This window comes from Chiloscyllium plagiosum, unplaced genomic scaffold (genome assembly GCF_037043375.1).
Source record: "Chiloscyllium plagiosum isolate Xiang-an unplaced genomic scaffold, Cpla_swu_hap1 HiC_scaffold_8, whole genome shotgun sequence".
Classification (NCBI taxonomy): domain Eukaryota; kingdom Metazoa; phylum Chordata; class Chondrichthyes; order Orectolobiformes; family Hemiscylliidae; genus Chiloscyllium; species Chiloscyllium plagiosum.
The window spans coordinates 60,408,317-60,425,651 of record NW_028270146.1 but is presented as its reverse complement, the minus strand read 5'-3'; the positions used below and the strand labels follow the sequence as shown (position 1 = coordinate 60,425,651).

At 41.3% G+C, this 17,335-nt stretch overlaps 1 protein-coding gene across 10 annotated transcripts in view; it reads right to left on the bottom strand.

Annotated features, from left to right (window-relative positions):
• The window catches only part of kiaa0586 (KIAA0586 ortholog), a 530,738-nt gene that overhangs the window by 51,510 nt on the left and 461,893 nt on the right, over nt 1-17,335 (bottom strand). For all 10 annotated transcript variants that reach the window (XR_006312780.2, XM_043697765.2, XM_087989896.1 and 7 more), the window contains one exon: nt 11,068-11,155. Coding sequence is in view for 9 of the 10 variants with exons in the window: in XM_043697765.2 (XP_043553700.2) it covers nt 11,068-11,155 (88 nt within the window). In the remaining variant the exon portion in view is untranslated. The remainder of the gene's footprint in view (nt 1-11,067; nt 11,156-17,335) is intronic.

Sequence of the window (17,335 nt, the reverse complement as noted above, 5' to 3'; positions counted from 1 at the left end):
AAAACTAGAGAGCATAGGTTTAAGGTGAGAGGGGAAAGATTTAAAAGGGACCTAAGGAGCAATGTTTTCATGCAGAGGATGGTGTGAATATGGAATGAGCTCCCAGAGGAGGTGGTGGAGGATGGTACAATTACAAAAATTAAAAGGCATGTGGATGGCTATTTGAGCAGCAAGGGTTTGGAGGGATATGGGCCAAATGCTGGCAAGTGGGACTAGATTAATGTAGAGTATCTGGTCAAATTAGACTGAAGGGCATGTTTCTGTGTTGTACATCTCTGACTCTATGATTACTGCAACTGCTTCTTGCAGAGCCTGAACTAAGTTACTCTACCCACTTTGTTGTGTTAGCTGTTTTATGTAGTTATTTCACTGTTGTCTCATGATTTGACATTGTAAAGTGAGTTCAACTGAGATACAAAAATCCTGCTCCCTCCATTCATCTTGCTCTCTTTTGTTTCTGTTCCTGTGATCTCTAAGGCCTTATCTTGAGCTTCTTATATTCAATTTATAGTCCGAGAGTACACAGCATAGAAAGAGACCCTTTGGCCTATCATGTATGTGTCATTCATTAAGCACCTATCTACTCTAAATCCCATTTCCCAAGTCTGTAGCCTTGTGTGCTGTGGGGTTTGAAGTCTATATAGTTCTTAACTTCTGCATGGATGCCTGCCTCTACAACCATTTCAAGCATTTTCAGATTTCCAAATACCCATCAACCTCTGGATGAAAATATTTCTCCTTAAAGCCCTATAAACATCTTGCCCCTTTTCTTAAACTTTATGACCCCCTGATAATTGACCCTCTGCTAAGGGAAAAAGTTTATTCCACTCTATGCCCCTTCAATTTTGTAGACCCAATCAGGTGCCCAATTTAACCTCCAAGATCATGGCTTTGGAGATTCCCAAACCCTTACTGGTACTACATTGTCCTCATGTAGAGGCGAGAGTAATCTTCATCAGTGAGAAGTCTCTGTCACTGTCACCGTCACCAATCTCTCACTGACTGAATACAGTGAAGCCCATGCATGGAGTTGCCTGCTTACCCCAGGACCTCCATCAACATTCACCAAGAAGCCTCCTGAGCATTACTGACCAAGACCCCAGGACTAACTGTGGCCTATCACCTGGACTGACTGTTGTTCTCAGATTGGTTGCTCTTAACTTGTAGGTCTGACTACAGCTGAATTCCTGAAGAAGGGCCTGTGCCCGAAACGTCGAATCTCCTGTTCCCTGGATGCTGCCTGACCTGCTGTGCTGTTCCAGCAATAAAGTTTCAACTGACTACAGCTGAATCCCTGGACTGCAGGGACAAGCATCTTTGCAGTCTGGTAGGACCAAGTGTGTGATTGACTGGAGCCAGCCCCATGGATCTGAAATCAGGTAAGTCCTTCGACTGACTGTGACAGTACCAGCTGCCTGACTGCAGCTAAACCTCACCTCACTAAGGACTGCTCCCCTTCAACTTTCCCATGTAGCCACGTGCTGGAAGCACATGTAGTGTGTTTGGTCCATAATTTGCTGGCACATGCTGCATGTGTTACTTTAATATAGCACAGTCCAATACAATGACATGTCCACCCCCTTGGTTATTCAGTGCTCCCCATTGTGACAAGTGTCCTGCCTCTTCCTCTATGCTAAAAAGCAATGTGAACTGCCTATTGTAATTCAGTACTAAAGTAAATCATCATGTGCTAAGATAGTAATGTGAAGTAGACAGAGACTGCAAAGTAATTGCAAAGTGAGTGAGTGTTAAGAAAGCAAGCCAAGAGTTAGGAGATGCATCCTGGGACCCTGTATGTAAAGAAACCTGGCAGAAGCTTGCGAGTCACAGGGTATCCACGAACTCCAAAGCAAAGTGCCAAAGTGGTGTGAGATTGGCCTGACAGCTTTCATTATGATGTCATGGAGGATCTAGGGATATTATAATGAAGAAACATTTGGAAGTGGGCCAGAACAACCAATTGGTGGGCTGCAGCTGCTGGTTACCTGAATAAAGTCATGAATTTGTGCCTTTTTTCCTTCCCAAAGTAAGAAGGAATTAAAGAATTGGAAGTAGGGTACAAATAAAGTGAGTTGGGGTACCAATGTAATGCACTACATGGAAATAAGTAGTCACAACTTGATGGCAAGATTCTGAAGTCACCATTTTAAGGTTCAAGGAGAAAATTGCAAAACTTTTTCTTAATGTTTTAATAATTGCTTCATTCTCCTTGTATTTTGCTGACCTCCACTGCTCTCACCACAGCAGGGAGTGAAAATTCCATCCCATGTTATTGAACACTTTTATATACTGATCTGACTACATCACATTTAATGTCAAAACTGTTGATGGAACAGTTCACAATACATATGGAACTAATAGGAATGTGTGCTGGTTCAAGTTCTGTGTTACTTGTTTTGTGGTAATAGTTCCAAGCTGTAAAGCACAGCTGTAAGGCCAACCCAGGCAGTTCTTTGTGCTTACTTTGATAATGGAGGGGGGGTGGGGGGGCTACAAGTGTCAGGATAGAGGAAGGGCAGCAACGTTTGGCTGTGAAGTCTGACTAATGTAAAACAGATGGGCCTAAGATGAAGGCTAATACAAAAACAATCATGCCATTCAACATAGCTAACCTGCCACCTCAGCAAATCAAATGTAGGCAATAAGGGTATCAATTCGAATACAAACAAAAGACAGCCATATCACCATAGGCTTTGGATCTTTTTCTTATCAGAATAAGCAGAAGTCTATCAGAAAGAGAAGCATTTGTTTACAGGTTGTACAATCTCTATGTAATTTACACATGTATTTTATATATACATCAAAGGTATTTATATATAATACTAGCAGTTGCCAAAGGAGCTGAGTTCAGATTAAAATAGGTGATCCCTGAATAATTCCAATATTACTTCCTTTATTTATTCAAGAAAATCTTATCAGGAAACAGAGAGAATCATTGGAATCCTTCTTGAATGCTCTTCACTTTTCAGGAAAAGAAAGTGTGCAATGCACGTCACTACCGACAATAACCATCACACAGCAAATGTATAGGTTGTCAGGTAAAAAGATATTGGATTTCATTGCATGTAATACTATTGCTATTCTCCACAGATCTGGGGAGGCATCACAGCATCAAAGAATCCTGCTGACTCCAAACCCTTTTCCATTTGGTCCATGAGATTTAGATGATTTATTGCAGATCTGCTTTGAAAGAGTGCAAAGATATAGAATGTGCTAGCCAAAGACACTTCTCCAACACCCTTTTCAACCTTCTGCTTTGCAAATACCTTTGTAACATCAGCCACTTTGTTAAAATGTGAAGGTTTTTTTGCTGTCATCGTTGTTTTTGTTGCAGATGCAAGTTCGAGTAGAGAAAAACTTGTATTTACATAGCTCCTTTCACCACCTCAGAATGTCTCAAAGTGCTTTATATATATAATGAAGGATTTTTGAAGTGAAGACACTGTTGTGATTTAGAAGACAATCTGTATGGTTACAGTTTGATGCCTTTAAAAAGAAGAGTCCCTCCAAAGAGCAGTGTTTACACTTGTGTTTGTTGACATGAAATAAATTTTCAGATTGCTGTGCTCCCAATGAGAATTCTCATGGTACTGAGAATATGTTGTAGATAAGATCGCATTAATGTATCCCTTCCTCCCAGATCCACATTCCCTTCATATGACGCTCCCTGCTGGGAATGTTGGAATGGCAGATTTTCCTTTATAGTTTCAACTTGTATTTCAAGGTTGTGAATCACTGCAGTTCTGCTGGCAATTTAAATTGCTCACAGAGGTCATATTTTATTAATAGCACAGAAGTATGATGATAGTAATGTATGCCTCATTGTAAATTCATCCAGGGAGTAGCTCCATGCTCCAGCCATGGCACTCGCAGCCGAGATACACACAAAATATCCATAATGACTCATTGGGGTATCAGAGATTGAATAAGCTGCCAAGTGGAGCATCTCATGATAACAAGATCAACAAAGGCTTTTCCTGCCTTCTTAAGTAAATCACCTGTTGTAGGAACATGCAAAATGGCACTCGTAATCTAAGGTGAGATTTAATTTCTCAACTGTAGAATTATATGGTGGTAGAGAGGCAGGACAAGGATATAAAGTAGAATAAAAATACAACTATGATCTTAAGGAAAACACTAAAGAGTTCCAGTGAGAAGTAGAATAAAATTCCTGAGTTAACACAGCTTCATCAGTAACTCTTGCCCTTCCAATTTAGAAATGAGAGAGCTATGAAATGTGAACACGTCCAATAGGCTAACATTCCAATACAACACAGCAGTGACAAGAATAGTATACTATTGGAGGTTCTGGCAATTAGGTGATTTTTAAGGGTTTCATTTGCTTGCCTTGGTGATTCAAGTGGAAAACTAAAGTTCAATGTAGATTATTCAAAGAAAAGCAATAAATTATCCCTGTGCCCTAACCAGCATTCTTTCCCAATTTACACTAACAAAAACAGATCAATTAGTGTCTCATTTCATTGTTATGAATCTTACTGTGCAAAATACAGCTACCAAATTTATCAATAAAAGTCACTATGTTGAAATGATTAGACCCTTCAAAGATAAATATTAAAGTGTAATGTAAATGGCAGCATGGTGGCTCAGTGGTTAGCACTACTGCCTCACAGCACCAGGGTCCAAGGTTCGATTCCAGCCTTGTGTGACTGTCTGTGTGGATTTTGCACATTCTCTCCGTGGGTTTCCTCCGGGTGGTGTGGTTTCCTCCCACAGTCTAAAGATGTGCAGGTCAGGTGATTTGGCTATGCTAAATTGCCCATAGTGTTTGGTGCATTAGTCAGAGGGAAATGGGTCTGCGTGGGTTACTCTTCGGAGGGTTGGTGTGGACTTGTTGGGCCGAAGGGCCTGTTTCCACACTGTAGGGAATCTAATCAAAAAAATTCAAGCCGTTATCCAAAATTACCATATAAAATTAATATTATAGTAATTATACAATGCTATGTATTAAATAGTAGTTCCAAAAATATGTATAAATGAAATAAAATCCATTCTCCTATCTACTTTTGTAATTCTCAAACATTTTTTAATGTCTTTAGTAAAGACATGTTTTAGATTAAGATTAGATTAAATTCCCTACAGTGTGGAAACAGGCCCTTCGGCCCAACTAGTCTACGCCAACCCTCCGAAGACTAACCCACACCCCGCCCTAACTAATGCACCTAACACTATGGGCAATTTAGCATGGCCAATTCACCTAACCTGCACATCTTTGGATTGTGGGAGGAAACCGGAGCACCTGGAGGAAACCCACGCGGACACGGGGAGAATGCACAAACTCCACACAGACAGTCACCTGAGGCTGGAATTGAATCTGGGTCCTTGGCACTGTGAGGCAGCAGTGCTAATCACTGAGGCACCGTGCCGCCCCTTGCATTACAATATGTTGAAAAATATTCTGCTTTCCCATTCTTGGCTCTATGTATTACTCCTGTATTCATGTTTCTTCTCATGTATTCCACAACTAAAATGAGAAGCAGGTTACATGCACAAAGACTTCGATTAAGTGCCCTCTAGAGTCAAACACAGAGAGGCCCATGAGACTGATCAGACTACTTTTATGTAGTTTTCCCCATTCAGCTTGTCTTCTTAAGAGCATAGCAAGACCTAGACCTGCAAATGCCAAGAATCACAGACCTGTGACCTACTAGGCGTATCCTTGTTTTCAGAACTAATGATAAATGCTATTACTTTGATATAAACTGAAGTTCTGTGGCAGATGAGCTGTACAGCAGTCAGTTATTTTGGGAATTGTGTTTTACACCAGATAGGTCAGGCAGCATCAAAGGAACAGGAGAATCGATGTTTCGGGCATAAGCCCTTCTTCAGGAATCCTTTTCTAGCGCGCTTTTCCAGCAACACGTTTTTAAGCTCTGATCTCCAGCATCTGCAGTCCTCACTTTCTCCTAGTTGATTTTACACCTGATACACTGCTGGGAGGAAATTATAAGCAATGTACAGTGACAAAACATACAAAAGAAATGCATTTGGAAAGCCACAAAGTTGGTGGTATCAGCTTTTAAGATTTCCTCAGCACTAGTTTTTAAAACCCTTCTTCTGTCCCACAATTCAGTGTTTGCTGTTTTTTTTACTGTAAACCACAGTATGGTTGACAACAGCTGCCATCTTGTGGTGATTTAGAAAATAGCAATGGAAAATTTTAATCTTCTGCAGACTGCTCTCCAGTGAACAAACCGGGTTATTACAATATAGTGCTTTTTGTATGTACTGCTTGTGACGCAATTTTCAAGCAGAATACTAGTGAGAATGATAAAAACTTGAAATGTATAATGACTTACATAAGTGATAGTTAATAGCCCTGAACCTCCACAGCTGATTCAATATACTACCTCAGTATAGTATGTGTGCCAGGAAGGTTGTGGTGCAGGATGCCAGGGACAGTCAGGTAGTCCCTGGCAGGGTAGTGTGGGCTGCTAAGTACAGGTGACGGGCCACTACTACCACTCTGGGCAGAGCCTGGGCTCATCCTAACCAAGAGGCTGACAGGCTATCTCCTGACATGGTAAAGGGCCAACCTACCACCAGCAAAATGCCATCAGATGTAGATGACAACCATAACTGGCTACTCAAATGGCTCAATTGGCTATCCTCTTACTTCCCTGTCAACGGGAAAATGGTGGGGACTCTACCCACCCTCTCTTACTTGGCTCCTGTCCTCAACAGCACCTGTTCCTCCATTCTTCCAGCAATTTTCTAGCAGAAGAATCCTCTTCCCCTAATTTTAAAATTACAATGATATTTCTATATATTTTATAAGTAAATAATTTTATCCACTGCTTAGCCATTGCTGTTCCCCTGGATTTGCTTTTGTTCTTTAAACTGTTCAGTTTCAAGTACTCTGATCAAAAAAAGCCATGGTGTGACCTTTGTAATGCGAGATTTACATTGGTGATACACATTTAAAAGGCATTTTCAGAATGTTTACTTTCCTCTGTATGTCAATTGTCCTCTACAAAGTTCATGCATTTGAACTATTTTGCTACTGAGTTTCAAGGGATTTTGCCCTTCTTCGTTCAGTATGGTGTTTCTGGTTTTACAGCACGAGGCCTACAAGTCTTTATCCAACTAGCCATTTTAATGAGTTCAGGGTATTCAGGCATCAGATCTTAGTGTTGGAATAGGATCAGCAGCACTATATTGCACCGAGGCAAGCGAAGGTTAACTGATTTGTCCATCTAAGAATTTGAAATAGCTTGCAACTCTGAAATTCCTTTTCGAGAATAGATTGAACTTCTAGCTGGATCAGTAAATAAATTCTGCATTTGGAGCAGAAAAGGGATATAAAAAGTCAGAAAGGTCCCATTTCAATCTCTGACCTCTGCTGATTCATCATTTCAGCCAGAATCAAATTGATCTCAATGTCCTACAGCAGAGAGATAGAAATGAAAAAATAACAATTAGCTACTGTTTCCAAAGTTGGAAATTTGGAAAACACACCTCTGTGGATGAAGAATCACATATGTTTGCAATGAAGCTCCGGAGAATGTTCAGCAATTCTATTTCTTTCCCCCTGAGTAAATGGCAATTGATTTAAATGTGCAGATCCATTTTTTTTTACATGGCTGTGGACCCACTGTAATTTAAAGAAAATGACTTATCCAGAGCCTTCTGGGTTGTCAGGGGCCAGAGAGGCCAGGTTGCAACGACCTGGATACATCAAGGGTGGAATTTTCCATTTGATGAATGTGATGACACTGGAGAGATACTCATCCCCTTCTCAACAGGTTTAGACAAGGAGGTCCACTGGGGACTTTCTGAACCTGATAAGGACCTCAACTGCAACATCCGTCATTGGCTGCTGTCTTGGGCAATAAAGTGACTGGGTAACCACATCGACATGCATGCTGGGTTGGGGGAGGAGCCTTTAACTGTCCCATTCAGGGGTAGTCAGTCCCAGCTTACGGCCTTTGAAAGCCACACTTCTACTCATGTCTCTAATACACAAAGCAACTCTCTACAATTCCCGACCTGCATGAAGCAAATGAAAACGACGAACCTTCTTGCTGTTGGATTGTGGAGGAGTAGGCCTCGACAAACTGCCTTTAGGACCCAGAGGCTGCCAACTTCTGCTTGGCAGCTCCTGGAGAGCTGGGACATCATTATTGAAGCCTGTGATAAATGGAAATACTCATCGAATCAGACAGTACAGAAGAGGCCTTTCAGCCCATCGCGTCTGCACTGACACGTGAGAAATACCTGACCTTCGAAGGTCGGTATGGACATGCTGGGCCGAATGGCCTGTTTCCACACTGTAGGGATTCTAAGTAAAGAAAAACTCTTTTCTTTATTCATTTGAGGGACTAGGGCATCACTGGCTGGCCAGCATTGATAGTCCATCCCTATTTGCCATTGAGAAGGTGGCGGTGAGCTGCCTTCTTGAATTAGTGCAGTCCACTTGTTGTGGATTGACCCACAATGCTGGTAGGAAAGGAATTTGACAGTGTTTTTACTGTTGTCTTTTCCGGTTCCAAGGTCGATGCCAGGTGGTCCGTCTGGTTTCATTTCTTTGTGACTTTCTAGCAATTGATAAAACTGAGTGGCTTGCTAGGCCAGTTCAGAGGGCAGTTGAGAGTCAATGGCATTGCTGTGGCTCTGGAGTCACATGTAGGCCAGACCAGGTAAGGAAGGCAGATTTCCTTACCTAAAAGACATTAGTGAACCAGATGGGTTTTTACGACACTTGACAATAGTTTCATGGTCATTCCTAATGAAAGGCTTATGCCCGAAAGGTCGATTCTCCTGCTCCTCAGATGCTGCTTGACCTCCTGTGCTTTTCCAGCATCACACTCTCGACTCTGATCGCCAGTATCTGCAGTCCTCACTTTCTCTAATGGTTTCGTAGTCATCAGTCAACCTTTAATTCCAGATTTTTTTATTGAATTGAAATTCCACCATCTGCCAAGGCGGGATTCAAACCCAGGTTCCCAGAACATTATTTTGGGTTTTTGGATTAATAGTCGAGTGATAATACCACTAAGCCATCGCCTTCCCATAATCCCATTTACCAGCACTTGGCCCATAGCCTTGAATCCAGACCTTAAGGCTCTGGCATTTGGAATACTGTAAGCAGTTTTGAGCCCATTTCTAAGGAAGAATGTTCTGCCTTGGAGATCCAGAGGTTTCCAAGAATGACCCTGGGTTGAAGGACTTGTCATATGAGGAGTGGTTGAGGCCTCTGGGTCTGTAAACATTGGAGCTTAGAATGAATGGGAGGGGATGGATCTGATTGAAACTTTCGGAATACAGAGAGGCCTGGATAGAGTGGACTTGGAGAAGAGGAGAGACTAGCACCCAAAGGCACAGCCTCAGAGTGCTGGGATGGTCCTTTAGAATTGACATGAGGAAGAATTTCTTCAGCCAGTGAGTGATGAATCCACCGAGGACTGTGGAGGCTAAGTTATTGAGAGTATTTAAGACAGAGGTAGATAGGTTCTTTCTTGGTAAGGGGATCAAATGCTGCAAGCAGAGGCAGGAGATTGTGTTAAGGAATATATCAGCTATGATTGAATGACAGAGAAGACTTGGGGGGCCAAATGGCCTAATTCTGATCCTATGTCTTATGGTCTATAACCTCATGCTAACTCAAGTATTCTTCATGGACCTATAATTAGGTGAAATAAGATAATGTTCTAAATGTCTATCCATGAAGTCACTACTTTAAAAAAAAACTTCCATTGACCCATTCACTGCCATTAGCTTCAACTTAATTTCTTACAAGCAATTCTATTCATAATCTCACTGATAACAATTAAACTGAGAAGAGATAGTGACTATGTGATAATGAAAGGTTATCAAATCAGTCATGAAGCACAAATCCTACAATAATATCCTTCAGGCTTATGTCAACAGAGATTGAAACAGCAAACACAGATTTACTTTTACTCGACAGTTTTTTGTTAAATGTAAAGTCTAGAACATTTAAGTGCCTTCATATGTTCACAGTTCCATTGAGTTTATCCAGTTTTTCCAATGTCTCTGAAAGGTATTTCTGGATCTATCCAAAACTGTACCCAGCTCTCCAACTGGATTCCCTATATCCTCTAAAGAATTGCAGCAGCTTTAGACTTCACCCTAAGTCAAAACTACATGAATCTTGGTTTGGATATCTTATATGCAAAAACTGGATTTCACTAAAGGCACTTTAACAGGTGCAGTTGCCTCCATGAGCGATGGATGTGCAAACTACAAATTATCTCTGTTCCCACATCTGTTCCACCCCATTCCTTGCAAAATGTTTGTTGCTAGTTTTGGGGCCAAAACCTTTAAAAGCAGGACTGTGATACTATTTTCCTTCTGGCTGGACATCTCCATATTCAAGAATATTCAGGTCATATAGTCATGGATTCAATATGCCTGTTAGGATTTCTGGACCATTAGCCAGATATTACCTTCAGTTCAGCATCACAGTTCAGAATAACAAGAAATATGAGAGACAGACAGATGGCATTTCAGGACGTAAGGGACTCTCGGAAAAGAGAAAGAAATGATGCAATGCAGGCAGTCGCATAGAGAGTCTCAATCTTAGTGATGAATAAATTCATGAGCTTTTCACACTTGGTTGGAAATTGTATAATCCTTCCAGGATTTCTACAGGCATTTCTGCACATTATATAATTATTTATTATTTTTGCAATTCGAGTCAGAAATGAAAGGTAAATGCTGCAAAAACAAACACAGTCATTGCATTTTAATTTTCTTAAAATACAAAATAAATTGTTCACATTTTAGCTTTGAATTAACTGTGAGACACTAATAGCAATTTTATAACTGAGCAAACTAGATTGTGCAGTTTGAAACAGCCTCATGTGTTTCAAGATGAAGTCTTAGCTCCTGAAAAAGAGAAAACAAGCTTCGACCATATATTCCTCGAGAAACTCCCTTAAATTTAAAAGGCTCTCAGCCAATTTTTCAAAAGCCTTGAATAACAGCATCCAAGTATGGCACTGCTGCTGTTGGCAGCTGCTTCAGTCGGCAGACGCAACACAGCAACCAGGCTCCAGGCTTAAGAGATTTATGAAATTGACTTACTTTGTTCTATGGCATCTGGAGTTCTACTTTGAACTTTTATCACTCTTGCAGTTGCTGGTCTTTGCTCCATCGCAGGTATGTCATCATCCTGAGGAAATTTGCAACAAGTCACATGATAGTTAAGTAACTTTTTCCAAGGCTTTTTATGTACCGATGACATCTTAGTCAGAAACGAGATTCTAACCCTAAATGATGTCTGTGCAATACTACAGCTGTTATGAATTCATTCAGACCGTTAAACTTAATGTTGGATTTTAACTGATATATTAAAAAATAACAGCAAACCTGAGGAAAGCAAGCAAATGTAAAATCTCCTGCTGCCAACTAGCAAGCCAACCACCCCGATCTTCATCCCATCAGGTGCCAGGGCCATTTTCCAAGAGGTAGGATAGCATGAATGAGGGCACAGATTTACCTGACTGTAAGCAATAATTAGCTAATCCTCCTTGTTTAGGGCCCAATATGTCCACTGTGACATTATGGATTGCTGAGTAGAATTTGAATGGCAGCCTCTTGGCATCGAGTGCAGCCACTGCAGTTGTGGAAGTGTTCCATTTCCTGCACCAACTCCCATCCAATCCACAATGCTGGGTACTGATTTAGTTTTTTTATTGTAAACTTTAAGAAGTTAGAGAGAGGATGCCTCAATCTTGTTGTGGCCTCTTCCTCACTTACTATGCAAAGGTAGTTTGCTGTTCTTTCAAATGGGAGAGCCTGCTAATGGTCCCCTTGCTTTGAGAGCTCACCCACCTTCCATACAATCAGACTGATGAACTGCCATCTGGCCAGAGTAGCCAACCTGGGGAAAATCACAGCTGAAAGACTTCCACACAATAGGCAGGCTTCGAACCTCCACTTTAGCCAGATAACAGACTTGTGGGGAAATCTGACAATGGTTTGTAATATGAAAATGATTATGCAAAATGATTAAGTACGAACCGTACAAATGTATAAATTAGGACTAGGTGCAGGTCATTCAGCCCTTTGAGCTTGCTCTGCCAGTTGGTATGATCATAGTTAATCTGATTGTCAATGCAAATCTGTAATCCTGCTACCTTTGATAACCCTTCAACTGAAAAGAGTTTCAAAGACTCAACCTTCTGAGAGAAAATAAAGCCTAATCTCTGTTTAAAGTGGGCAACGCCTGATTTAAAACAAAGGTCTCTAGCTCGAGATCCTCACACAAGAGGAAACTTCTATCCATGTTCACCCCATCAAGACCACTTGGTGCCTAATATGTTCCAGTCAAGTCACTTATTACTCTTCTAAACTCCAGCAGATTCAAACCAACCCATCCAACCTTTGCCTCACAGAGCCAGAGACCCAGGTTCAATTCCCGCCTCAGGCAACTGTCTGTGTGGAGTTTGCACATTCTCTCCGTGTCTGCGTGGGTTTCCTCCGGGTGCTCCAGTTTCCTCCCACAGTCCAAAAACATGCAGGTTAGGTGAATTGGCCATTCTAAATTGCCCATACTGTTAGGTGAAGGGGTAAATGTAGGGGAATGGGTCTGGGTGGGTTGCTCTTCGGCTGGTCGGTGTGGACTTCTTGGGCCGAAGGGCCTGTTTCCACACTGTAAGTAATCTAATCTAATTCAAGTATTAGTCTAGTAAACCTTCTCTGAACTGCCTCCGACATATTAGTATCCTTCTTTAAATAAGGTGACTAATACTGTGTACAGTATTCCAGATGCAGACTCATTAATGTCCTTTATAAGTCAAGCATAACCTTCCTCCCTTGGTACGCCATTCCCCTTGTGATAAATTATAATATTCTATTAGTTTTCTTAATTACTTGTACTATCTGTATACAATTTTGTGTAATTCATGCATAAGGACACACTTGCATCTCAGGATTTTACAATCTTTATACCATTTAAATAATATACTTTAATCACTCACCTTCACCTATCTATATATTTTGTAGCTTCATGTTTTTTTCACAACTTACATTCCTATTGTCTTTGTGTCATCAGTGAATTTGGCAATGATTCCTTCTGTTCTTGCATCTATGTCATTTATATAAGTTGTAAACAATTGACATCCCAGCACCAATCCCTATGGCACATCACTCGTTACATCTTGACGACGTGAAAAAAAAATCACATTTATGCCTACTCTCTGCTTTGTGAAAGCTAACATAATCTCTTATCGATTCCAATACGTTACCTCCTAATCCACGAACTTCTATTTTCCATAATAACCTTTAATTTGGCATCTTATAATATGCTTCTGGAAATCTAAAACCAGTACATCCAGCAATTCCCCTTTATCCACAGCACATGTTGTCATATATGTCAAATTTGTCAAATATGGTTTCCCTTTCAATGACTCTACCTGATTACATTGAACTTATCAAGTGTTTTACTATCACAACTCTACTAAGAGCTAATGTTTTTCCTCTGAAAGATAATTTTCTTGTTTAAGCATGCAGCATATCTGGGTAACTCAGAGTGACATTCATGAGACCAGAGTGTGATATTCTGTTGAGCAACATTTGAGTTCCTTGATGAGAACGAGTTAGATAACTGGCCTAAACATAAAGTATTTTTGTTGTCAAGGAGTTTAACAAGATTTTGTGTTTTGGAAATCTGTGAAATGTATGATTTTAATTTGCACATATGTGTACAATAATAGAAAACAGAGTCATCACATCTTATTTTTACCACAGGCTAGTGAAGTCAAATTCCTTTTATAAATTTGAGTGCAGGAACAGTGCAGAATCAATTATCCGTATGTCAATCATCTGACTGTTCAATTACTCAAGCTGAATAATACCCTTTTGTATTATTTCTGAAAAATCAGTTTATAAATTTGTATGCTGTAATGTGTGATGAAATGAAAGCCTAGTATAATCGTGCTTGGTTACAAATATCAAAAGATACAGTCAGGTTAGGTGATTGAGGTCCTACTACTATTGCAGTGGGTTCAAGATGAAAGGATGCAGACATTCACACTGACAAAATCACCACATATACAAAAAATGCTGTAATAAAAAGAACTTAACAACAGATGTGATGTAATTACACAATAAAATAATTTTATGTGGAAGAGGAATTTTGCCATCTAGGGCGTAGCAGCATTCATTGTACTCAAGTTCAGTTTTACATTAGTGAAGCCAAAGTACTGTTTGACATTTAATTGAATCAATATTAAAGTCTTTACAAGGGAGATTGATGCCCTGGAGATTTATTTAAAGTTAGAGTGTGAAAAATAAAAATGTAAGAGAATTGTTGTAATTTATCTGATGTAAATTAAGTTTATTCAAAAATTTGAGGTTTAAATACTGATATTGTGTGATATTGGATTACATTTTAACTGCAAACTATTTGAAAATACATGCAATATATATTTTGAGACTGGGTAGCAAGTTAAATAGCAGCACACTGCATCTTCAGTCTAAGGCTCAAATCCTGTTTCAAATTAAAGTGCTGCAGTGCTCCACTGGAAAATATGTATGTATAGTTCCAGCTGAAGCCCTGGTGCATTAGACATACACCACAAATTGCCCATATTCAAATTGAAAATCTAAGCTGATTACCCACAGTACGGGCATTCTAATAATGCTGAGCGTAGATGCGTTGGAAAGGAGAAAGTAACATCTACTTGAGTTACAAACTAAAATATGTATCTAGAACAAGTAATTAAGACCTTGATATTCCTTTACTTTAGAAACATTATAACCCTTTAAGGCTGGATTAAAGCAAAGTGCATTTCCTTGTGAATCTACTTAGGGTAGATTTTCACCTTTACTACTCTAGCTGATATTATTGCAGACAGATCATCTGTCCATTATATGAACCTGTCTGAATTGCATATGATTCTTTACACTAGATTAGGGAACAATTGGTGAAGGTGGAAATTCAGCTGAGCATCAATATCACACCGCATCTATAGTGTGTCTCCTCAGGCCATGTCAATGATAGCCACTTGAAGAAACAGCCTCAGGCTTTGCAGCTTCTTTCACATCTCACCTTGCCCTAAGGATGATACTGGTTCTTATCGCTCAATTGACTGCTGCCTGGATTTTTCTTATCCCATCAATAACAGACTCAAGATTGTTTTTACAGTATGATCAGAATTGGATGCTAGAAGTCCAACAACTATTCTGGTGAACTATATTTCTTATGCTGAATTAATTAAAGGAAATCAGACACATATAGAATTATAAGAGGCATTGATAGGGTGGATTGTTGGGTAGAAATATCAAATACTAGAGGACATTGGTTTAAGAGTGGGAGAGTTTAAAGGAGGTATGTGAGAAATTTATTTTTTTCAGAGAGTGGGCAGGTGTCTGGAACATGCTGCCAGTGGAGGTGGTAGAATCGGATATGTTAGCAACACTGAAGAGGCATTTCAAGACATGTAAATAGGCAGGTATGAGATGGTATATGGGCAATGTGCAGATAGAATTAATTTAGAATGGCACCATGATCAGCACAGACATGGTAGGCAGATGGGTTTGTTCTTCTGCTGTATGGTTATGTTATTCAGGGAGATAATGGACTTGAACGTGTGGCTGGGGAACTGGTGCAGGAAGCAAGGATTTAAATTCTTGGATCACTGGGGTATGTTTTGTGGTAAGCATAAATTATACAAGAGAGATGGTTTGCACCTTAATAGGTTGGGGACCAGCATTCTGGCAGGCAGGTTTGCTACTGCCACACAGCTACGTTTAAACTAAGTAGTGGGGGGGAGGGGACAAACTGGTTGTTTAAGAAGGAAATTGAAGGGAAAGTTAGAACAAGGGAAGTCAAGAAAGACAACTGTATCAATGAGGCAGAAAACTCAAAAAGGGATCATGCTGTAAGGTTGAGTGAAATAGGAGTTGATGGGAAGGGTGAGGGCAGTAACAAATTAAAAATACTATATATGAATGCACGAAGCATTAGAAATAAGACGGATGAGCTTGAGGCTCTTTTGGAAATTGGCAGATACGATATTGTGGGGATAACTGAGACGTGGCTTCAAGTGGACAGGGCCTGGGAAATGAATAGCGCTGAGAATGTGTTGCTGGAAAAGCGCAGCAGGTCAGGCAGCATCCAAGGAACAGGAGAATCGACGTTTCGGGCATAAGCCCTTCTTCAGGAATGAGGAAATTGTGTCCAGCAGGCTAAGTTAAAAGGTAGGGAGAAGGGACTTGGGGGAGGGGCGTTGGAAATGCGATAGGTGGAAGGAGGTCAAGGTGAGAGTGATAGGCCGGAGTGGGGTGGGGGCGGAGAGGTCAGGAAGAAGATTGCAAGTTAGGAAGGAGGTGCTGAGTTTGAGGGATTTGACTGAGACAAGGTGGGGGGAGGGGAAATGAGGAAACTGGAGAAATCTGAGTTCATCCCTTGTGGTTGGAGGGTTCCTAGGCGGAAGATGAGGCGCTCTGAAACGTTCCACAAGTAGGCGGCCTGTCTCCCCAATATAGAGGAGGCCACATCGGGTGCAGCGGATGCAATAGATGATGTGTGTGGAGGTGCAGGTGAATTTGTGGCAGATATGGAAGTATCCCTTGGGGCCTTGGAGGGAAGTAAGGGGGGAGGTGTGGGCGCAAGTTTTGCATATCTTGTGGTTGCAGGGGAAGGTACCAGGAGTGGAGGTTGGGTTGGTGGGGGGTGTGGACCTGACAAGGGAGTCACGGAGGGAGTGGTCTTTTCGGAACGCTGATAGGGGAGGGGAGGGAAATATATCCCTGGTGGTGGGGTCCGTTTAGAGGTGGTGGAAATGACGGCGGATGATACGCTGTACATGGAGGTTGGTGGGGTGGTAGGTGAGGACCAGTGGGGTTCTGTCCTGGTGGCGGTTGAAGGGGCAGGGCTCAAGGGCGGTGGAGGGCATCGTCGACCATGTCTGGGGGGAAATTGCGGTCCTTGAAGAAGGAGGTCCTCCACCGCATCTCTTCCACTTCCCGCTCCTCCGCCCTTGAGCCCCTTTGTCTCAGTCAAATTCCTCGAACTCAGCACCGCCTTCCTAACCTGCAATCTTCTTCCTGACCTCTCCGCCCCCCACCCCACTCCTGCCTATCACCCTCACCTTGACCTCCTTCCACCTATCGCATTTCCAACGCCCCTCCCCCAAGTCCCTCCTCCCTACGTTTTATCTTAGCCTGCTGGACACACTTTCCTCATTCCTGAAGAAGGGCTTATGCCCGAAACGCCGATTTTCCTGTTCCTTGGATGCTGCCTGACCTGCTGCGCTTTTCCAGCAACACATTTTCAGCTCTGATCTCCAGCATCTGCAGTCCTCACTTTCTCTTGGGAAATGAATATTCTAGGCTACACGTGCTA